The 24,266-nt window shown below is 39.0% G+C and overlaps 2 protein-coding genes across 5 annotated transcripts; one reads left to right on the top strand and one right to left on the bottom strand.

Annotated features, from left to right (window-relative positions):
* Nucleotides 1-213: 213 nt before the first annotated feature.
* On the top strand, nt 214-4,960 carry hddc2 (HD domain containing 2). The gene is made up of 6 exons (XM_038726276.1): nt 214-327; nt 1,449-1,570; nt 1,808-1,910; nt 2,027-2,095; nt 2,208-2,346; nt 3,874-4,960. Exons 1-6 carry the CDS (start codon nt 253-255, stop codon nt 4,032-4,034), a joined length of 669 nt encoding a protein of 222 aa, XP_038582204.1. The 5' UTR covers nt 214-252; the 3' UTR covers nt 4,035-4,960.
* Nucleotides 4,920-23,483, bottom strand: tpd52l1 (tpd52 like 1). 4 transcript variants are annotated; one of them, XM_038726275.1, is made up of 10 exons: nt 23,311-23,455; nt 21,262-21,360; nt 19,225-19,437; nt 16,746-16,766; nt 12,658-12,776; nt 12,384-12,532; nt 10,984-11,085; nt 8,572-8,610; nt 8,033-8,093; nt 4,920-7,170 (listed from the first exon to the last, which is right to left on the bottom strand). In XM_038726275.1, exons 1-10 carry the CDS (start codon nt 23,327-23,329, stop codon nt 7,048-7,050), a joined length of 945 nt encoding a protein of 314 aa, XP_038582203.1. In that variant the 5' UTR covers nt 23,330-23,455; the 3' UTR covers nt 4,920-7,047. The 4 variants fall into 4 exon arrangements, with proteins under 4 accessions (XP_038582203.1, XP_038582200.1, XP_038582202.1 ...); XM_038726272.1 differs by lacking the exons at nt 16,746-16,766; nt 19,225-19,437 and having other exon boundaries at nt 23,311-23,454; XM_038726274.1 differs by lacking the exons at nt 16,746-16,766; nt 19,225-19,437; nt 21,262-21,360 and having other exon boundaries at nt 23,311-23,483.
* Nucleotides 23,484-24,266: the final 783 nt, after the last annotated feature.

Here is a 24,266-nt window from a genome sequence, read left to right as displayed (position 1 = left end):
GTTACGTTACTGCCATCTACATTTTTTTTTCTATTTTAGCAAATAATTTAAAATCTCATGAGCAAAGCGATGACATGCTCATTTCAAGTAAAATATGTTTTTGATTCAAATACCGCAAGAAAAGCAGTGGATTTAAGTTTAGTATTTCTTTTCTTGGTTTCACTGTAGGTTCGTGTTGTTGTATATGCTGCCACCCAGCGGCTACTTTAGGCTACTACATTAGTCCTACCGTATCCGGGTCAGCAGGCAGTAATGGCGGCCACCATGGAGACAGCAGCTGGCATGAGCAAGATGCTGCAATTTATGAAATTTATCGGACAGCTCAAAGTAAGACATCTCCCCAAATTCAGGCTACTTTTCTGACGATGTGGTCTGTTTTGTGGCCAAAAATGCACAACAAATGATCTTAAACTGGACTGAGGTCTAACCTGTAGCTTGCCCTTTCGAACTGCTTGTGCTCCGGTGTTGAAACAGTAAGGCAGTGCAGAGCATCGTTCACTCCCGACACACACACACACACACACACACCCACACCCACACACACACACACCCACACCCACACACACACACACACACACACCATCCTTTTACAACCTGGGAGCAAGAAAAAGAAACCAGCTTCTTGTCGCTGCGGGTTAAAACAGGTGGAGACCTGTTGTGTATATACGGATGAATGTGCCTTTAGTAATAATCTGTATGGATGTCTTACAAGGTCCTTGAAGGGTCAAATAAATCCTCCACATCATTATCACTGTTGTATTTCAATATTGGCAATTTATGAATTTATTCAGTTTTTGACTTAATGTTTCAATAAGCTGAAATGCTTCATTATTCATTGTGTGCTTAATTGACAATATCCCGTACTGGTTCTCTGTGTGTGGTGATGCTAAATATTACATTATAAGTCATTTACATTATAATAATTTCATTAAAGTGTGAGTAGGATTAAATGACAATGTTGATTTAAATTTCACATTTTTTCCTCCCCTGGGGCTGCAACCAACACGTATTTTCATTTTTGATTAATCTAGAGAGATTGATTAAATGATTAACAATGGTGTACAAAACATAGTTCATCAAATGTCTTGTTTTGTCCGACCAACAGTGCAAACCTTAAAGAAATTCAGTTTACTATCAAAAAATACTTTATAAACCAGAAAATATTCACCTTCTAGGAGCTGGAGCCAATGACTTTTTGATTTAAAATGTCTTACAAGATTAATTTATAGCCAATTTAAGCCTAGTTGACACCATTTAAGACTAAAGGGACAACGCCGAGTCTAGCAACATTTTTCAGTGATTTTGTGCAGAGAAGTCAGTACAAACACAATTTGTCTCGCTCTGCTGGTGAACTAATTTGCGAGACATATATTTTAGGATAGCTTTTCCCCTCTCCCTGTCCTGTGCCACTGATGAATCGTGTGTTGTGGTGTTGACGCCACCTGCAGAGGGTCCCGCGGACTGGCTGGGTGTACAGGAACGTGAAGAAACCAGAGAGTGTATCAGACCACATGTACCGCATGGCCATGATGTCTCTGACCATCACTGACCCCACAGTGGACAAGGACAGGTACTTCAAACACACACCTAGCCGAGGAAACTCTTCAAAATGAATAGTTGACCAAGAAAATTAAAATTAAGTTATTATCTAGTATCTACACCAACGGCGATTCATCCCCTCTTATTTCATGTCAGCCTTTGAAATTCAAAAAGCATAAATATGCATCAGATTTCCACTTTGCATAAGCAGCAAAGTCCAAATATTTAGTTGCCAAAACTTAAATTTTAACTTTGTTTTCTTCTTCAGATGTATAAAACTGGCTCTGGTTCACGACATGGCAGAGTGCATTGTGGGAGATATTGCTCCATCAGACAACATCAGTAAAGCAGAGAAACACAGACAAGAAGAGGCAAGTGAGCAATAACGCTTACATTACATCCAAACCTGATGATGATGGTGGTGGTTACAGATGAAGCCACTGCTGTGTTTGGCTTTTGTAATGTCTCCTCCTCACGTCTGTCTCAGGAAGCGATGAGGCATCTAACAGGTCTTCTGCCGGAGGGACTCAGACAAGAAGTTTACGGACTGTGGGAGGTACTACACTTTGGTTTGTATCTTATGAATCATAATTTGTGCCTCCTGATCCTTTTATAACAGCGTGTTTACCAGAATGTTTTTGTGAAAGACAGATTTGTGTCATCTGCAGGAATATGAGACCCAGAGCAGTCCAGAGGCCAGGCTGGTAAAAGAGTTTGACATCCTGGAGATGATCCTGCAGGCTCACGAATACGAGGAGCTGGAGGGAGCGCCGGGAAGACTGCAGGAGTTCTTTGACTCCACCAACGGTCAGTCTCCAATCTGTCGGTGTCTGTTTTTCTTTTTCTCCATTTCATGTGTGTGTCTCTCTTCTTCACTGGATCTCATCGCTTAATTGGCTTCCATCTTGGCATCAGATGGCCTCATGTTCCTTTTATGTATTATTTATTCAGAGTAAACATACATATGCAAGGAGTTTTCTTATTATATTTGATACAGTCGTTTGGCTCTAATTAAATCGACTACAGACTACTCTTTCCAAACAATATAGTTTATAGGTTGTCATTTTAGGCCACAAGTCATTTAAAAACTAATTTTTACATTTTCAGTGCAAGTTTATTTATACAGCACTAATTCATAACATAAGTTATTTGATTGTACTTTTCATATAGAGCAGGTCTAGAACATGTTCTTTGTAGTATTATTTACCAACAATTCCCACCTTGAACAAGTACTTGGCGTAGCACAGTGCACAAGTTTTACATAGGGATGCAAAATAATAGAATAATAGTGGTAATAAAAAAAAAATAATAGTAATGATGATAGAAATAATAATAATAATAATGTTAGGATTAATTATAATAATTGTAGCAGCCGGTGTCAAGCAGGAACATGGGGGAAGCAAGAAGCCCGCTACCACAGATCCAGACTCCACAGTTCCGGAGCCAGAAACACCAGCAGAAAGCAACAGAAGGAGAGAGGTTGAGTTAGTAACATGTATTAATGGGATAGGAATGCATAAAGATTGAGGTGGGAGAGGTGGAGAGAGGAGCTCAGTGTATCATGGGAAGTCTCGTGGCAGTCTAGGGCTATAGCAGCATAACAAACGACGGGTCAGAGCCGACCCCAACCATAAGCTTTATCATAGAGGAAAGTCTTAATGCACATTTTCATGTGCAATCAGTGCACAGGCTGAGTGAGTGCAGGTAGGTCAGACAAATATTTTGTTTGGTGATTACATGATTACAGTCCTGGGACAGCCACAGATTCTAGATTTTTTTCATTTTTTGCTGTTGCGATGTAAAAAAACCCTAAATAAATTGCCTACGTCCAGCTTGAGGCCTACTATTAAATGTAGAGATGGTGTCTGCCTCCCGAACCTTAACTGGGACCTGATTTGACAGGAGAGGAGCTTGATAGCTGAAAGCTCTGGCTCCCATTCTGCTTTTGGAGAATCTGGGAACCACACATAACCCTGCATTCTGGGAGTGCAGTGCTCTAGTGGAGTGATAAGGCACTATGAGCTCTTTAAGGTATGATTGTGCCATACCATTAAGGGATTTGTAGGTGAGCAGGAGGACTTATTTTCTGGATTTTACAGGGAGCCAGGGCAGAGAAGCAAAAACAGGAGAAACATGATCTCTTTTCCTGGTTCTTGTCAGTCCATGTGCTGCACTTACTGAGGCAGCCTGATAATATGGAATTGACATGGACATATTGTGTAGACTTTCTGTGTGTAATAGTCAAACACACTATTACAGTCTATCCAACAGTCAAATTCTAATTTACATTTCACAGATTGTGAAGTCGCCTTAACTTGCATTGCTCTCTCTCAGGTCGTTTCCACCACCCAGACGTGCTCCAGCTCGTCAGCTCTTTGAATGAAGAGAGAGGATGCCGCATGACTGAAACGGATCAAACAAAGAATTCTGGAAACGCACAGACAGCCGGTGAAGCATCTTCACAGCCCCGTACGACTTCACACACCTCCTCCTGACTGTAACGCACAAACACCTCCTCAGTGCAGGGACAGAGATATCGCACTGTAACACAAAATGTGTGTGTACAAGGATGCACAAGCACGTCACAGGATCTGGCATGTGAGCGAGTGGAAAACTGTGGTTTGAGGAGTTTCAACTGTCAACTGAGGATAATGGCACATGGATGCCTTCAATTTTGGCCCATTGTCTTTTCTGTTTCACCTCAATGTATCTGTCCACACTGTCCTGGAAATGTCTGACATCGACTAATGCAAAAACAGCCAGATAATATAGAAATGCAGAAATGCGTCAACACATAATAAATGTCCTCATTAATAGGTTGGACCATTAATAAAACCTGTATAAATTTTTATGTTCTCAAATCATCACATATATTAGTTACCGCTTATTGACCAACATTTCTTTCAACAGGTTTTATTGTATGCTTCCAATCCACTGAGAAATGATCTATCTATATATCTATCTAGCAGATATTACATTATAGGGTTATGCATAAATAAATGTAACAATGGTGCTGTACCATCAGAAAAAAAGTGTTGATGCATTTTCTGATGCTGTCTTACTGTACAATATACAGAATGTTAGTAATATACATGTTATGTAAATTGGTAACAGCATACTCAGGAATTCAGTGTTGACATGATGTGGACATTATTTTCTGTGTTGGTTGTTATGTTTCAGAGTTTTAGTCAGCTTTTGGGGGGAAAAAAGAAAAAAAAAGGTCTTTAACTGGTGCTGAGTTAAATTTTGACTTCAACCCAACACAATATACACATGTAAAATGTATACTGCAGTTCATTTTCCAGTGACAGAACATGCATTACCTCAGTTATTCTGTAATAGGTCAGACATGACAACCTACACAAGATCTTTCAGCACTCGATTGTTGATGAATTTTAATAAATACATTTCATGGACAGACCGAAATGATCTGAAGGCATCTTTCTCAAACCACGGCAAAGAAAATAAAAAATACATGAAAGACGATATGAGAAAAATGAAACACAAAACAGATGATATATTGGAAACACAACGTTACTTTGATGGCAAAGTTATTCACGGCCACAGAGACCATACATGAAAAGTTAAAAAGAAAACAATCGGATTTTTCATCTTTTGTGGAATTCTTGTGTAACTGTGATGTTGTCATATTAATATTATATCTTGGATCAGTCACATAGCATTAACAACATAGCAAATGTTTAGATTTATAACTACAGAAGCCGTGAGAGCCAAGTGAGGAGAAATTCTTTTCTGAAGTCTGATCTAAATTGTTTTCTCTCCTATTTCAAGAACACATGGGGAAAAAAAGGTAATGTAAGTTCCTTACATTTTTATTACCATCTTGTACATCAGGTGAAAAGGTTTTGGCAGGTGAAAACATAAAATTGTTTTTAAGATAAATTTTGATAAAAAGTGTTAAGATAAAAAGTGTTTGTTGTTGTTGTGATACTCATTTCTGCTATAAGATGCTGACGTGCACCACTACCTATTGTTCTAAATACGACTAAAAGTTAGTGTTGTAGTACCAAGAACGCTCTTGAGAACACTTATTGATGGTCTTGGTCTCGACTTGGTCTCCACCCCTAAAAGTCTTGGTCTTGTCTCAGCCTCGATAAACTCTGGTCTTGGTCTTGACTACAACACTACTAAAAGTGTTCATGTTTTCTTCCAGGTAAGTTTTAATTTCTCCATGCACTCTAAAACACAGTCTATTGTGGTAAGTGCGTTGTGTTTGGAGTGGCACACTTCAGCCTCTTGTGGCCGAAATGAGTATTACAACAACAATAAGCCTGTCCAGGTATTTTGTACCTGTTATCAAGTCAGAAACACAGGAGAGAAAACTTATTTATATCAGATCTTAGAAAATGGATCACCAGAATGTTTTTTTCTCCCTCACTTCTCAGGGCTTCCGTATTTAACAGTTCAGCTGTGGTACTGTTTAATCTTCAGCATCAGATTGTATTGTCACAGTGTGATTAATCAGATTCTTCGTGACTTCCTGTTTCTAAGGAGTAAAGAGAAAAAACAAAATATACTCTCATTATAAATATGCGTGCCAGTACGAGTATGATCCAGCATTCAAATAGACCCCAACCCAAACTGTCAGCAGCTGAAAATGTGTTAACAGTAAGCTGGGATTTTCAAAAAGTAGTACGACTGACTGCATTTTAGGGCTGCTCAATTAATCGAAATATTATCAAAACTGCAATACGGCCAAGTGCAATATCCAAATTGCAAAAAGCTAGCCCACAACAGATCTTTTTCTTTTTTTTGTAGGTGCCATAACAATGTTAACAGCAAGATGTTCTGTCTTAGTGTAAAATCATTTATACAACTTGGGGTATATACACATTTTGTAAATGATTTAGTAAAAAGTACTAGGTAGTTGAAACTGTAACATGAAAACACACATTTCTAATAATAACCTAGTAATGTAGTTTTGTATTTTTTGGTATGAAAGTTGTAGTGATGAAGAGTTTACAGATACTGTACCAAGTCCAACATGGCTGTTTCCACTTATCTGGATTTACATAGCAAAAGAAGGAATTCATAACCTCTGAGTTCTCGTGATGACAGGAACATTAGATGAGCCAAAACATTTGACACTCATGCAACAGAAGAAATATAGGGTTCTAATTTTATCTGCCTCCTGGAGCTGACTTTGTATCTGCTCAGCGTCCTTTCATTCATTATTTAACTAAAGGCTTGGTTGCTTTTACCCCTCAAACAGCGTCTGATCAACATCTGTGGTTTAACATGGTTGGGAGGCCACTGGAGGGCAGGTGACATTCGTTATCTTCTATCAAATCTAAGTATTTAGGGTTGCAGGAAATTCCATCCAAGTGTCGGGAGACTTAATCACAAACATGGGGATTGAGTGCAAAAGCATCTTAACACGTGAAAGTATTCAGTAACATTTCAGTCCGAGCGTTGCGAAGATATGTGCTGCATAACAGCAGTGATAAGAGTTCCTGGTCCTACGTGGCTCATGGTGTGGCTGTAGCTCTAGCACGGCCTTTCGGAGCTGTCCATCAGGTTGTTAGTGGGTGTGTCCTGGGAGCTGGCATTGGCTGCGGAGGAGAGGACTTCCTCAAAGCTGCCTCCAGTGTCTGAACCACCAACTTTTGTCTATGACAGAAAAACAAAAGTGCTGTTGTCACTGAATAACTCCTCTCTCTCCTCTACATCCTGGCTGCACTGCTGCTGTGCTGCAGAATAGACGCAGGGAGGCAGCCTTTTACAAAGACTTCCACTAGAAGACACCGGTGGTGAGCATGTAAAAGGATGAAGAGTAATGTTTCTTTATTTTATATGTATATATAGCTAACCAAAGCCAAACTGTAAACTTTTTAGGAAATAATTTAAACAGCTTTTGGTTCAACTTTGACCACTACAGTGAGAGAGGGTTTCATGAACTTAAGAAGTGTTATTAAGAATCCTTGAAATTATGTTAAAACTGAAACTCATAAAATGGGAGAGAAGTCAGCAGCAATTTAGTATTTCTCTGACTCATATCTGGGCATAATACAGACAAAAGATGGAAGTCTGCTCTTGCTAAGGCTATATCAGGATCAGTGAGGAAAACCAACAGGCTGTCAGAGAGCGTAAGCTAGCAATTACACCCAGATTATAGTGCTGTTTTCTCTCTGCTTCATTGACATCTTATAACGTTCAGAGGCAGCGACCAGACCAGTTTCTCTGTGTAGTTTTCACAGCTTGTTACTCTACAACAAAGCACAGTTCACATGTTGTTAATTAGTGTGACTGTCAATATTTCTGTCACCAGGGCTGGCAATTAGTCATTCAGGCATTCAGTTACAGTCTATTGAAAAAGCATAAGCAAAGCGTTTCTTTGATACTAGTTTAGAAATACACTCTACATTACATGTTAAACACCTTAGAAGGATAAGGATAAGTGAGAAGCTAACGTATTTTGGTCTATCATCACTTAAACCCAACTGTCTGACACCCACAATCACGCAGTGTGTACCTTTATAGTGGACACTGTAGTCTCAACTTTCTCCTCAAAAGACTTGAAGCCGGGAGAGTTTCTGTAAAGAAAGATAAGACGTTTTACTTTATTTATTTTAGTAGACTGCACAAAATGATTTGCTAAACTATTCTCAGACACAGTAGTAATGGTAAAGTCACAAGTGTCCTCTTCTGCTAAAATAACAGTATTTACATGTTGCATTGTGAACAATAGTTTATAACCTCGCTATTTGGGATAAACACCGTGGAATACCTTTTTCCAGTAAGTTTTTACTGTAAGCAAACTGCGGAAGTAAAGGGCACTGAAAACAGTATTATTGTAGTGTAAGCTGGTATCAGTACCATGTGAAACATATCACCACTCTGCCACCAACTAAATAAATGTGAATGCACCATAAAGGGACACATTAAACAATTTGCTTTTGCACTGCACGAGGTGTTGGAGCATCGTTATATTTATTTATTTGAGTAAATAGGTGGAAATAATACAAAAAATAATAGAAAAAATACACACAAAAGCAAGCACAGTGTCGTTACCTCATGGCGGGCATGCTCATAGAGTGTCTGAGAGAGTAGCTGTCCCCAGAGAGCGTGGTGAGAGAGGAGTTAATGATTAGCACCAGTTATACACACACACACACACACACAGCCAGAGTTGCATTGGCCCACAGACGTAGGTAGAGAAATCCTTGTTTTTATATTTTCTTTTGGTATCGTGCTAATGCATTGTCAGTCTCAGAGCCTCAATTAGAGAATGACAGAAACGGGCAGGATCTATATGGTGTGATATCATAAAGGGCTGCAACTCACAATTCATTTTCTCTGTCTTCAACAATCAAAAAAATTGCTCAAGTGAAAAAGCCTGCATGGTCTCCTTAAATCAGTCTCGGCCTGCGTTGGCTTTACCTTTAGCACTTTCCTGCAACTGGGAAAGTGCAGGACAATTCATGACAACTTTTTCACCTAATTCATTGAGGCAATTTGTTTTGGCTTGTCAAATCAATCAGATCTGATTTTGAGCCAAGACAAGAACCACCTGACTGAGCGCTGCAGTCCAGTATGGCAGCACCACTGAAAAAAACAGACTCAGCTGACTGTCTGAGTCCATACTGTATCAACCAGTTAGTGTTATCAGCTGATCTGTCTCAGATCTATTGAGTTACTGTAGGAACAACTAATGTAACACAATCAGCTGTGTGATCAGCTGATCCTTACCCTATAGAGTTGGACCTTGGGAAGCATGGAGGAAGAAGGGAAACATTTTTTACAAGTTTGGCCCTATTAACTTTACAATCTCACTCTTTCAGATTCACATTGGTAGAACATGTATGCATTAACACAAACATCACTGTGAAACTGCCACTGGTTAGTATTGTTTTCAACAACCTCATATCTGTAAAGAGAAATAAACTGGAACATTACTGCGGCAACCAGATTGCAGTGAACTATTGTTAATCTCACTTGTACACAATCACAGAGTAAATGAAAATTTACTCAAGTTAAATATTAAATTAAATATAATTGCACACAAGCCAAATGTCTATGTGATCTCACAAACACACACACACACACACACACACACAGCAGATATAAGAATAAAGAGTTGACAGTATTGGCACACAAACACTGAGTGAGTGGAACATCTTAAATATATATATATAACATCTTAGAAATATTTCATATATTTATGGCTGACTTGATTAAATTGGATTTTTCAAGGATAAAAATCTGCTTTTCTGTTACCTTGCCCTACAGTATTCTGGACAGATGGATAGAGAGTGCTTATAATTATGACATTTGATAGATAATGTAGAGCCTATCCTCTTTAAAGTGATATTTGCTTATATATTTTGGGATAGTGCAATATATCAAAGTATTTTTTGTTGCTCATATAATGAAAATAATTGTAGTGAATTACTGGTTAGAGTAAGAGGGCACTATGTTGACAAAAACAAATATACCTAACAAAATAGTGGGACATAAGTTCCCTTATCCCTTGACAATTAAACTGAAAATGGATAACCATTTCTGACATGCAAGAACACACTTCAAACACATCCACTGAAAAAATAGAAAACATGCTGACTGTATGTGCACACAAACCAAACCTCTGCACACCATAAGCCAGAAACCATGGGAACATACCTCCGAGGGAACAGTAACTCTAGACCAACCATGCTGGAATAATCAAAGATAAAGTATTGTTTTCCTTTCTGCCCTTTATATTCCAAAAAACACAATAAGCTGCGGTGTACCCACAACTCCCATCACCCCATTTGAATACAGTGTAGCTACTGTCAACACATTACAGTTTCTGCAGGGGATTTTTAAAACCCCACTGTATTTTTTGTCAAAGTAATGGTATCAAAAAATATGTTTTTTCAGCTTTCTCCAAGTATTATGTATATGTATACACACAATGTTAGATGTCAGTTTAGATTTTTTTAAAATCCAAATGAGTTTTATTTAAAGGCATTACGCACCAACTGTCTTGAGTAACAACAAACTCTCCATCTGCTTCAGTGAACCAACGTATTACTGTATGTGGACATTTCTCCTTCGCCGTCTCTCTCTAACACACACAGGCCCACATTCTCTAGCTGTTGTCGTAAACACAAATGCTCCATTTATTTCACACAGAACTATGCCAGCTCACAGACAAAGAGACAGAACAAGAGGAAGACAGCGACGGAGGAGGACAGACTTTGCCTCTGGCCATTCAGCTCCCACAGAAAGCAGCTTAACGTGGCCTTACATAATCTCAACTTCCTCTGAACTGGTTAGAGCAAGAGTCAAAACTCTGCTCGCTGAGAGACGGGGGTACGGATAAGCACAGATAAAAACGGTGGACAACAGGTGGTTGGCAGGTGAGCAGCAAAAAATTTTAACTCTGTGTTGAAGTGAGAGGCAAAGTGTCCCTAAATAATAAGATATGACACAGCTGTGTACCTCATGTCGCCGAATTTCCTGGTGATGGCGCTGCCCAGTGTACTGAAGGCTGCTGTGGTTCTCTGTCCTGCTGTGGACAGTGTCTCCGATGTCTTCTTATAGCTAAGACATGAAAGAATGTGCATTCAAAATACATCATCACTGTTTCGTGCTTTAATTAACACGGCATTCACACATGCAAACAAATATATACAGATGCATATGATGGAGACAAACGCATAAACCTTTTTCCAGAGGCAGATAGAACAAATGGGATTGTCAAATCAAAGTGGGAGATTTGGCTATTACGCCTATTCCCATAAATTCTAACAAATCACCTTCCTAATCACAGGCAATAAAACCCAGGTTTCAAAATGCTTTGTGATCGTCTTAATTATCACTTACCATATTGCTGGTGATTTCATTTTAAATAGCCTGGCCTTTCACACTTACAGTGCAGTGGTGCACACACAAAGCCACAGTCCATTACTGTGAATCACACAGTTTATTTGTGCAAATGACTGGTCAACATCACCTTATTGCTTCTGATCACTTTTTAATTACAATAAGGTGTTTTTGATTATATAATTATGAGCTGTATTTATGTTTTTTGTATTTACACTTGCATAACCATGTGTGTTACCCAGTTTCTCTATGATCTTACATAGTTTATTATACATGAGGATGGTGACCATGTGTGTAAAGTGATCTTTACAGGTTATCAAGTGTAACTGGAGAAGAAGGGAGGCCTCTCGAGACTATCCCCTTGCCCCTCTCTGTCTCTTGGCGCCTGAGTAAGAGCTTACAGCTGATGGTCTAATGAGGTTACTTCCCTGCACACGAAAAAGGCAAAAAAAAAGAAAATGCAAGTCATATCCAGATTTGGAGAAACATTACGGATGTATTTCACTGCTGATAATTCAGTAAAAATCAGGTTATTTCATCTGAATAATGAGACAACATTTTAAGATATTATTGTCATGGCTGTGGGAGAGAAGGCTGAATGATTGATAGGCATGTACGAGTCAAGAAAATTAAACAAAACATTATCATTTCCAGTGACTGGACGGGACATGTTCAGCTAACTGTGTATCCTTTAGCACAGTGCACCAATCTGATATGCTTTTAAAATCAGGTTTATCATGCCTGCTACAGTGAGCACATCAACGATAACAAATGCACACACATGCTGTGCAGCCCGGAGCAGAGGATTATGCCTTTTTAATTGGGTTTCTGTTTATAACAGACCATCAGTTTGGATGATTTCTGCTGTATTTGCTGTTAAAAAACAGAGCTACCTGCTCTTTGCGTGTGTGTTCACACAAACAGCATCTATGTTGGCAGCAAACAGGAAAGCCATTCAACACAAACGCACACACTTTGTCCCCTTCACTTGAACTCAATTAAACCTGCAAACGTACGCGGTGGTGGTCTGCATGTCGTGCCAGCCTCTGCTGAAGTTGTTTTTGAGCTCGCTCAGAGGACTGATGCCCAGTTTCTGTCTCAGGTCTGCGTGCTGCTTCTCCTTGGATGACAAAACCTGCTTTAGCGTACTGATTTCCTCTTCCAGCTGGACATATACAAAAAAGGATGAAGAGAGAGAGAGAGAAGACTTAGCAGGCACTCGTCCCTTTACTGTCTGCGTACTGTCACTTCTTGTTCTATCTAAGCGTGCACTTGAGAACAACAGCATACTTTAGCTAATTCTCGCTGAATCTCCTCTCTCTCCTCTTCTGTCATGATGGAGGTGTTTAAGTTGACTTCTGACACCAAATCTTCATCAGCTTCTCTCAATGGCTCAGAGTCCAGAAAACCTGAATAACACACACACAATTAAAAACATCTCTGGTAATATATTCATGTTTCTCTCCCTCTCTCTCTAAAAAATTGGATTCCATCAATTACAGCAAGGCACTGTAAGAATCAAATGCGTGAAACTGTCCTGAATTTCTGTTGTTTTTGTTCCTACAGATGCATTATTGGGTAAGTTTCTTTGGACAAAAATGTCTTCCAAATGAAATTTTTATTAGTGTCAATAACGGGTCTTATCAATACAACATACAGGTACTATAAATACAACACCAAAGACCTTCTGGAGGAAATGCTTTTGACCTTTACAGTCTTGTTTCTCCTATATAAGATCCCTGTATTTCTAAAGAAATAAAAAAAAATCTCTGTCCTTTTGCCTGTATTTTTGTTTTTTCTGTGTGATGCAAACTGTCTGACAGCCTCCACGTCTGAGTCCACATGTCTGTCGGACTGTCTCCATGTCTGTCTGCGTCTCTGTCTGACAGTTATGTAATTTGTGGTTGCAGCCTGTAGTGCACTAATCTGGATTAACTGACGTGGATTATCTTGCTTTAACTCTGCTGGCGGACTCTACAGACTGCCACACACAAACAAACAAACAAGATGATGTTTCTGAGGACAGATTGAATTTAAAGTTGCAATATTGGTCTTTAGTGGTTTACAGTACAAATAAATTAGAATATCTTTTACTTGGCATTCATTCCCACTAATTAAAAACAAGTGTATGACAGTTTATGAAATCATAGGCATTTATACATATTTGTTAAAAGATTGTAAGAAAATCTCAAAAGAAATAAAGATTGTGGACTTCAGAAAATCTGCAAGTCAGTTTTATATAGAAAACACCCTCTTTTACAGATTTAGAAGACAGTCTTTAGAAGAAATTGTGTCTTTCTGCCTCTCACAGAAACACCTTATTATACTACTTGCACACTGTACTTACCTCTGGCAACAGCATTGTGTCTCATATACACAATTACACTACCACACCCACACACTTCAGCACATGCTTTTTATTTGTGGATCCCTCCAAAACGGAAGATTTTTAGTCATCCAGGTCATAGTTAGGAAAGTTAAGGGCTTTTCGCCTCTGCCACAACAGAGGCTCATCCAAGAGGCTACCTCAGTTCTGACCATAGACTGTATAAAAAGAAGTGGATGTAGTAAATGCTCTGTATTTGTATAGCACCTTTCTAGTCTTTGCAACCACTCAAAGCACTTTTTACACTACATCGCAGTTACCCATTCACACACATTCATACAACTACCACACAGAGTCCTGCCATCTTCAGAATTTTTCTGATGACTCTACTGTGGTTGGATGTATCAGCAAGGGTGACGAGGCTGAGTACAGGGCTGTGGTGGGGGACTTTGTTACATGGTGTGAGCAGAACCATCTGCAGCTCAATGGGCAGCAGGCTGAGGGTAGCGGACGTAACAGACTCAACAAACTCAATCGCAAAGCCAGGGACGTTGTGGGGGTGGAGCTGGACTCTCAGTCAGTGGTGGAGGATGCTATCTAAGCTACATGTCATCTTGGACAATGTCTCCCACCCACTCCATGATGTGCTAATCAAACACAGGAGTACTTTCAGTGCAAGGGTCATTCCCCCAAAATGCACCAGAGCGCCACAGGAAGTCATTCCTGCCTGTGGCCATCAAGCTTTATAACTCCTCCCTCTAAGTGTCTGACACACAGACACTTAGTTAGTTTTTAAACTGGACCGTATTATCTATTTTTGTGCAATATTATCTGTTTAATAATTAATGTGCAATATTCTATTCAATCTGCCATATTCACTAGTCCTTTTTGGTTCACCATAACAATTCTCTAATAATGTAAATATTGTACATACCCACACTCCTTTATATTTTTCTTATATCTTATATTTATATACTAATTATCTATCTACCTTTTATTACTATTTCTATTCCATATGCCTTGACAAGTGTGCAATTGTGACAAAGAATTTTCCCTCAGGAATCAATGAAGTATTTCTGATTCTGATCTTGCTCAAAGACACTTCAACATGCCGCCTGGAGGCCGGGGATTGAACTGCCGGTCATCCGAATAGCAAGCAACCTGCTCTACCTCCTGGTAGTCACCATGACATTACCCATTGGTTTGTGCACTACCATTTTGAAGCCTCAAGTTTAGAATTTGCCTGTCGCCATCTTGTTTTTTTTGGAACCAGACACTGGATGAGACCATAATTGGATGAGTTGGTGGCGCTAGCTAGCCTGGTTAGCAACTGTGATATTAAATGGGATGCTAATTTTGGCTAGCGATAAACAGGCATAAAACAAATTGTATTTACCAGAAAAATGAACTACGGAAACCCTAAGTGGCCGTCCATTAAAATATTATTTATTCTCCATTTTCCCCTGATAACGGGATAATTTTCTTGTGATCTCGAGATAACAAACCGTTGCCGAATACAGGGGTCGGCAGGTGCGTTTCTTTAGGGCAGTGTTGGCCCAAAGGTTAAAGAAGAGAGCTTGTGACCAGGATAAATCTGGGCCTGGAAAGTTGATTAACACCACTGAGGTGCCCTTGAGCAAGGCCCATAACCCCAACTGCTCCAGTGGAGCTGCTCAGTGCCAGCAGACCAGGCTGCGGTTGTACCGGGCAGCTTCCAGGTGTGAATGTGTAATGGTGTGATTGTGATCAGGGCCTTCCTGCAAATGAGAGGTTGCTCTCAGTGAAGCTCCTTGAATAAATAAAGGTTAAATAATAAAAAAAAGGGCAACATTGTGAGTAGGGGATAAATAAGTGTCAAAATCTCCTCCCTGTTGAGGGATGGTTTCTCTACTATGGTATAAATTACTCTATTGACTCCTCTTTCAAACCATCTGTTCTCACCCAGCAACATATGTTCCTTGTTTTCCTCAAAAATATGGTAGTGTCCTTTGTCCTTCAGATGTAAGTGAACTGCTGAGTCTTGACCCGAGGCGTTGACCCTTCCGTGTTGGGCCATGCATTTGTGCAGAGGTTGTTTCATTTCCTTAATATACATGTCTGCATTCCTCACTGCACTGGACAGCATATAGCATACTAGATTGCTTTTCTTGTGTTTGAGTGTTTTGGGTGGTTTATTTCTCTGATACTCCAGACATGTATGGAATCACAATATTGTTGCGTTTGCTGTTTTCACAAAGTTCACAAATTTGGATATCCACAAGCTTTAAGTGCCTCCTGCAGGTGTTCATGCTCCTTCTCTTGGGCTTAGGCACTTAATTGTATGTTATCAGCTTGGTGGTGCAGGGCCCTGATTACTTCCAGCTTATACTTTAGTGGGTGGTGGGAGACAAAGTGTATCCAAACTGGACCTTTGAGAAAACAGCCACAAGATCCAGGAAGAGCACCAACACTACAGGTGATGAGGAAAGGAAGAGTATTCAAGAATCTTCAGCCAAGTCCAGTTGCCTTTGATTTTAACTTTCCTTGGACTAAACTTTGCATTCAGGCAGAACAACAAAGCTGATACACACTGTCAGCTGATATATCAGCAGAAAAACATTGAATCCATCACTAAGACCTTTCTCTATAACATGAAATATTCTGCATAGTTGATTAAATAAAGTCAAGAGCCAATGATGATGCAATTACTGTACTGAAAAAAAGAGGATGAGGAAGCTGTCAGTGACTTTGAGTGAAAGCAAAAGATCCAAACTAACAAAAACAACAAACATGGAGAAGGACTAAAAACAAAATGAGAACAACAGATTTTCATTTCAAAACTGTTTCCCTCTTACTGGCATTGCATTGTTGCAGGACTTCCCATATTTGCTGAAGGCAAATTAAGTCAGACAGGTCACACACACAGCACCAGGCAACAGCAGAACGACTGTGTACACACCACCCAAGAAATGCAAATACATGCAGGTATTTATGTCACTGCGTTAAACTGTTGCATGAAAAGTGTAAAAAAAACACAGTTTTGACAGAATGGAAATGAAAAGGATTACTGTACCTGCTGTGAGGGGTCCTCTCTCTTATTGTGGAAGCATTATAGGACAGGTGAGGACATAGTAAGTTTAGTAAAGATGATAAAAACTAGCCATGTCCACTAACTAAAGCAGGGCTATAGTACTACAACAAAATGCTACTGACAGTTAAATTTTTGAAAATCTACAGTTAAAAATGGCTCAACACTACATACAGTAAACACACACAAAGTTTACACAAGTGTAGCTTACAGCTGTCAAGCACAGCATGCATCAGTACAGGCAGGCTTTCTATAGTATGGAGCTATTTCTGTCTACATCACACAGCAGCAGGACAATAAGATTTTTTAAACCCCTGTGGCTCAGGTGGAAGTTTTTCATGTCTGTCTAAGTGCATGGAGGACTCAAACCGAGCCTTTTCTCATGCTCATCCAGCCATGAGAAGACCCTAAAAATGCCAGATAGCTACTAATAGTAACGCACAAATTAAATCTGTTCTACCTACCAGTGTAAGTTCAGTATTAATTGGGGGAAGACAACTGCATCATTAATTCACTTAAACATAAAGCACTGAAATGCACTTGAGAGATGGATGCAACATGCTAAGAACTCACATATCAACAACACAACAATAATCATCTCCACTTCAATAAATATTGTAATGTTCACACTATTAGGCTTTTTACAAACTGCTAATTTTCCTTTAAATGTAATGATAAGTGACCATGTTGCAGCTAAATTTAGCATACTGTCAAGATAGCATGTTGCAAATGGTTTCCTTTTAGCTAAGGCAGACTTCCGTTTGGCAAAGTCAGCAAACGTAAGTTTCTTTTTAGCAAACGCAGGTTTCCTTTTAGCTAGTAATGTTGACACTATTGGGCTTTTTCCAGACTGCTAATGATTATATTCCTTTAAAGGTAATTATAAGTAAGTGACCATGTTGCTGGCAAAATACCAGATATTGCAATTTTTTTTTAGTTAAGACAGGTTAACTTTTAGCAAACATAGGATTCTTTTTAGCTAATGCAGTGCTTGCTAAACTCAAAGGAAAATATAACTGCACATGGCATGAAAACATTTTTGTGTTTTGGAAGTTTCTATAAGTGTCTGAAACATGTATGTAAGAATTGTTTTTGAGAGTCACATGCTTTACAGTCTGTCATTGTGGAAACAAAGGCACAGTGTGTAAGCAGCTTCTTATATCAACACCAATGGATAGTGCAGTGACATTTTATATAAAAAGTTGGAGTAGCACAAACACACTCAAAAAAGATTGCATAAATTTTACATAAAATTACACACAATTGTTTATGCTGGTTATGAAGGAACGATAACTATCATTTGTACCATGATACACTGCTGTGGCATTGCCAATTCTCTGAAATGTGAAGAATGCTGAAGCTTAGTTAATGATCCCAGTCATGGTTCACTACATGAAGTCAGTTAGATACAAAATAAGCTGTAAGCTCTCCACTAAACAGGGGGTGGGTCAATGATGTTACACAGGCAAACTTTTTAAAGCAATGTGAACTGACAACTTTGCCAAAAGCTGCTAAATGATTATTTTAGCAGCTCTTGTACTTTTTTCTGCCACACATTTATTAGTATTATAGTAGTATATAGTATTATTATAAGTATTTTTCACTGAATGAGCCATCTACATTGCTTCAAACTTGCTCATGCGGTTTATCATACAATTTTTGTAATGGCTAATCATCTAGGGGAGTAGGTCAGAACTACATTTTAAAGCAATAGTTCACTTTGGTTAAACATTTAACATAATGATTTAATGGTACAGTCATTGAACATGGCCCAGAATCTGCAACCACTACTAACTAACTACTTTTCCCATGTCACGTCTCAACATCAATTACTGGACTATCTAAATGTGCTGAGTTGATTTCTGATGTTTTCAATTTCACATCCAACAATTATAGATTACTACTAGTTTCATATATTTAAGAGAAGGCAAAGCCTGTGGTGCTGCAATGAAAAACATGTCCAACAAACCTGGAAATTAAAATGTGTAACTAGTCTACTGTGATTTATTAATGTATCCATATATAGGTCATCTATGCAGACAGAGACTTTTATTTAAGTATTTATTTTCTGTGTATTTAATTTAATTTTTTTTGTTTTATTTAGACACAACGTGGTCTAAATGTTGGTTTAAAGCCCAATCCACACTGACAAGGCTAAGATCCCAGTGGGAAAATATAAAATCCTTTGTTGCTTATTTATTGGATGGATTATAAAAAAGTCTAACAATACCTTAATCTGCCTTTATTATACCCATAAGGTTTTTGTTTGTTTTAGATTTTTGTCAATTGTAGCACTAAATCCACTAATCTGCTAAACCCCCCAAATTATGAGATAAAACACAAAGGGCTTGAACTCAGTGTCCTCAGTGGCAGCTGCAGCCCTAGTGTGGCTGTAGGTTAAAAGTAATATTCAACCAAAGTGAGATTGCCTATTCTACAGACTACGGTCTACAACCCCGTTCACCTGTGCTGTCCAGATGCATATCCCAAGTGGTGGACATGACCCAGTTTTCAGACATTGATGTCTGACCCCACTGGTCGTCCCTGGGTGATGCTGAAGTTTTACCCCATTCTGTCAGATTTTCCCCATTTTGGGCAACGGGACCCAAGTCGTCACCGCATGGGCTCCTTTTAACCGATTCCTCACCAGATGGGTTAAATGTACCCTGATTCAAACCTGAGCAAAGTTACAGTTGATTATATTTCAGACAGAAAACAAAACGTTAACACAGAAAAAGTGCTTGATTCATCTAATTCTGCAAGCAATGAGTCCTCATTTTAGTTTAACTGACAAAAAAGTCTGATTATGAGCTACAGTGTGTGAAACTGGCCTTGAGATTTCAGCATACAGGAAGTTTTTGTTAACAGAAACCACCACCTGGTTAGTGACTTTAAAATTAAGATGTCAGATCCTGGAAAAGTAATTCGTGAGTGATTTGGTACTGAGGAAAAAGCCTATCAACTCTTTATTTTAATCTGGCACTAAAAATCTTATGTTGTTGCACTTTCTCTTTACATTTGCTTGGATACACACAATCTCTGCATTGTGCCAATCATAGATTATACAAGCCATCTAATCCAGGCTGGATTCCCAATCGTGGAAAGCAGGCAACTGCCAGAAGCCCCAGATTCGTGGCATGTCAGTTGGTACAAAAGTACACTATGAACTAAGGCTAATTCTGTGTAATCCTGTGTCAAAAGAGCTTTAGATTATTTCATTTCATATTGTGCTCATATGATGGAAAACCATAACAGGTTTTGTTAAATCAAATTGTCAGAAACTAACACAAATTATTATTCCAGTGTAAGGTGCACTGTACTTGTAGAAACTTGAACGCATCAGGGTATACACATTGCAAAGAGGGCAGGAGGTGTTGACCAACAACAGATTTTTGCATCTAATGACAAAGCAAGATTGGCCATATTGATTTTGGTTATTCACCTGATAATGTAAACTTACATTTATTACTTAATGTAAATTAATACTTAAAGGAGTATCAAATATCAATCTGTAAACCTTTAGTTTACTGTATTTTGGTCAAGGCCATCCCTGAATGTTTTTCAGAGTAAAGCTGAACAGATTAGTCTAATAGTCAATCAACAGGAAATTAATCGGAAACTGTTTTGATAATCAATTATCTATTTAGTCAAGTAAAAATGCCACTTTCTTTCTTTCTCTCTCTCTCTCTTCTCTTATGGTTTGGTGTATGTCAACTTTGGTTCCGGGAAGTTGTGATGACATTTCTGCACAATTTTTGGCTTTTTATAGACAAAATGATTAATAGAGAAAATGGAAGATTAATCAGTAATTAATATAATTGTTAGTTGCAGCCCTGCTTCACACACAGTCCTATTAGTACCTGTGTTAAGTCACATCTAAAGCCTCAATTTATGGCATTTCCTCCCATTTACAATATTGAATTTTAACATAGAGAGAATTTAGAGTTAATTAATGATCCCTAATTATAAATAAATATTATAATATAGGAAATAAGTGATATGATCCCAGCCTTGTTGTCTTTCAAGACATTCTTACCAACTCAGACCACACTCACCCTCTATTAGTAGCTGAATCAACAATGAATCACATAAGGAAGAGAACAGCAGTTGCACTGATCCTAACATAAACTGTCAAACATTCTGCACTTCTCCAGCACCCACTGATGTCACTTCAGGTGTTTTGCCTTCAACGACTGATGTCACAGGCAAAACACGCATGCTCTGATGTCACTTCCTGTGATGTGACCTGTGCGCACCCTCTGATTCAGTAGGTATTTACGTTTTTTCTGTCCTCTTGCTCACCCTGACTCTAGGTTCTGCTCGAGGTTTCTGCCCGTTAAAGGGAATTTTTCTTTGCCACTGTGGTCAAGTGCTTGTTCATGGTGGGAATTGTTGGGTGTCTGTAAATAATATTACGAAAAGCACCGTCTAGACTGGCTCTGTATGAAAAGTGCCATGAGATAATTCTTTTATTTTTTAACCTGGGAGAGTTGAGTCTTACCCTGCTCTGCCTCGTGTGTGGCTGAGTTAACCCATTCCTCTCCAGGACCCATGCTGCCCCAGTCCACCACTGCTTCACTCAGAACACCAGAGTACAACTCTACAGCAGAGCAAGGCAGCAGGGCGAGAGGAGATGAAGAAAACTGGTTATACACGCATGCACAAACAAACAAACAAACACACACACACACACACACACACACACACACACACACACACACACACCCTTCTTGTGGAACATGGTGTTTCCTCCAGTATCAATCCAGGCCCTGCCAGTAACTTGATAATAATAAGGTCTGTTTTGTTACAGGAGTTAGTGTAGGCAGCTTATGTGAGTCTTCATACAGGAACAGGAAGTCTGACTTAACACTTTTTGTTACACAGATCTGATTTTCTTGGCGACAAGGTTATTGAACAATCAAAGTTCTGTGGTTACTGATGAAATCTCATTACACCGTACTCCAGCACTACAGGAGGAAGCAGACTGGCATGACAGTTTTGTTTCACTAACAATGCTTTGCTTTTGGTTCCACATTTTGACTTGTGGTAAAACTGACCCCCCCCCCCAAAAAAAAAACAAAAGGCTGCATATACTCATTGACTATATCACTCCAGTACCAAGTTTACATTCACATTAATTAGAAAGAAGTGTTTTGGATTCTTTTTTTAAGATCTTGAAGGTTGATTTCAGTGGGCCGCACTTTTTGTCTGGGGTGGAATACCTCAGGTCACAAGACTCCTATTTGGCCCACTGGTCATGTGGCTATGCTAAATCAGAGGCCTGGGGATGGTCATATGGCTGCAAAATCAAATGATGCTAAACTAAGCTTGGGGTGTTTATGTGAGACCATATTTCCATTACAAACGCATATCATCATGTTCATTAGGTTCCATAGAAAATGTAAAGTTTCTCTGGCCTCAAAGCCCTGCTCACTCCCAGTTAGCCATAGGTACGCTTTCAGAATGCAATTAACTACCTGTATAAACAAACAGTCCCTTCATCCCTCTGAGTTCAGGGATGTGGGAGTCACTGCCAGTCTGTAAAAGCTCATGTCACATTTTCAAGAAATTAATTTTACCACCTGTACCAAAATGACTGCATTTGAGGTTGACTCTGATTGTCCATAAATTAAGAGTTAAAAAAAATTTTTTCTCCAGTGCACACATAAGAAGATTTCTCAATATGGCCCGTCAATGTCAGTTATCACACTATCTACTAATGACACAAATGGTAAAACACAGTCTGACAACATGAAAGGGTGATCTGGCCCTCTTATAAACACTATTCATGCAGTAGACTTTACAGACCCTTTTATGAATTAATTAAAATATTTGTCTTAACTTGAAGCAAGCTTTATGTTATAAAGACATTTATAGCAGTGCTTTTTTACTCAGCACAGCAGAAGTGAAGATGCTGGATGGTGTTTGTGGGTTACAGGACGGTTAAACTGATTTCAGAGATCAATAGAAAACTGGCACTTTGCTGGTCTTCTACAGACACCAGAAATATGTAAAAGGCTCCTGCATTATATAGGCTACCACCAGATAGCCTCTGAGTCAGGAAACAGCATCCAGCTGCAAGACTTAATTTGGTCTGGAGTTTCCATAATGTATTCAATAAACTGTAAGACAAACCTACAGCACACTGGCAAACTGTACATCTGTGCATATCTGAAGCTTCCTGTCTGGATATTTGCTTCTTTTCAGAAACAGCTGGCCAGAAAAGCAGCACGTTATTGGTGAGCTTGTAAGAAAATAATTTTAGAAATATTGTAGGCTACTGCACAAATTACACATAACAGTTTAAACAGTGGGGTCGGCTATATGAGAATAAACAGCCAGCTTCAATAGCTCAAGAGTGACTTTCCCAGAATTTTCTGATTTACAGCCTATTTGCTTCCAAGCCCTCCAGCCTCAAAACAGTGACGTGTCTTCAGTGCAGCCTTCATTCAGCTCGTTAGCAGATCAGCAGCAAACAGAGAAACGCAGCGGCTGTTTAGTTCTGACTGAAATAAATAGTTATTTTCAACATTAACCGACAGTGACTTACCTTGTTGTCTGGTCTCCATCACAGGGACAGTCAGGTGAACTTCCCAAACAACCTCCTGAGACAGACAAGGCACGTCAACACGCGCAGCACCAGCCAAGTATATCGGGTTTCCTTGGCCGTCACGCGCTGGGTCAGCTCTCAGGCGGAGCTTGGAGCTCGAGCCAATGGACTCGCGCTGTTGTAAGTTGCTTAATTTACTTACCGGGCACATTTTGTTACAGGAAACTGCGCTTATTGGACTCAACAGCGAACTGTATTTTAATGAAATACAAAGAATAAATAAATAATGATGTGTTTGTCAGCAGCGGAGGAATAAGCGTACTGAAATAAAACTACAAAGGTATTATCATCAACATAACGTTATACTCACATATACTTAAAGTATGCCTATCAAAGTTAAATTAACTTTCGTATACATGTAGCAAAGTTCCCTTTGAATTGTAGAGGAGTTGAGGCATAACTTAGCACAAAAAAGTACTCAAGTGAAGTACAAGTACCTCAAATTAGTACTTGGATAAATGTAGGCTACTTTGCCACTGGTGTGTGTATACAATATTTCCTCTTTAAACCTCTTATCTAGTGTCTTTACTCACTGTTTACAATCCTTAACAACTACTACCACAACTAAAAAAGAATAATAACAGAATGGAATTCTGTAATAAAGGAGAATAAAGCAATTAAACGTGTAATAAAAAAAAAGTTATAATTGATTTAATAATTACTCATTTTGATATATTATTTAACCTCCAAGCAATATGAATTAATGCGGTAATGTTTTATCGGTCTGTCACTAACACACTGCATTTGCAATGTTCAATTTAAAAACCAAGGTTATGGGGATTTGCCTCCTGCAGTGCACTTATGACCTCTGCTGACATACAGCTGTAGTCGCAACAGTCTGGTCCAGTCTGATCCACACCAGCAGAGAGACATTCGTACAGGTCGTAAAGCAGACT

This window comes from Micropterus salmoides, unplaced genomic scaffold, assembly GCF_014851395.1.
Source record: "Micropterus salmoides isolate LMB-PRFRI ecotype aquatic unplaced genomic scaffold, ASM1485139v1 Ms_hic_scaffold_18, whole genome shotgun sequence".
Classification (NCBI taxonomy): Eukaryota; Metazoa; Chordata; class Actinopteri; order Centrarchiformes; family Centrarchidae; genus Micropterus; species Micropterus salmoides.
This window is presented reverse-complemented; position numbering and strand designations above follow the sequence as displayed.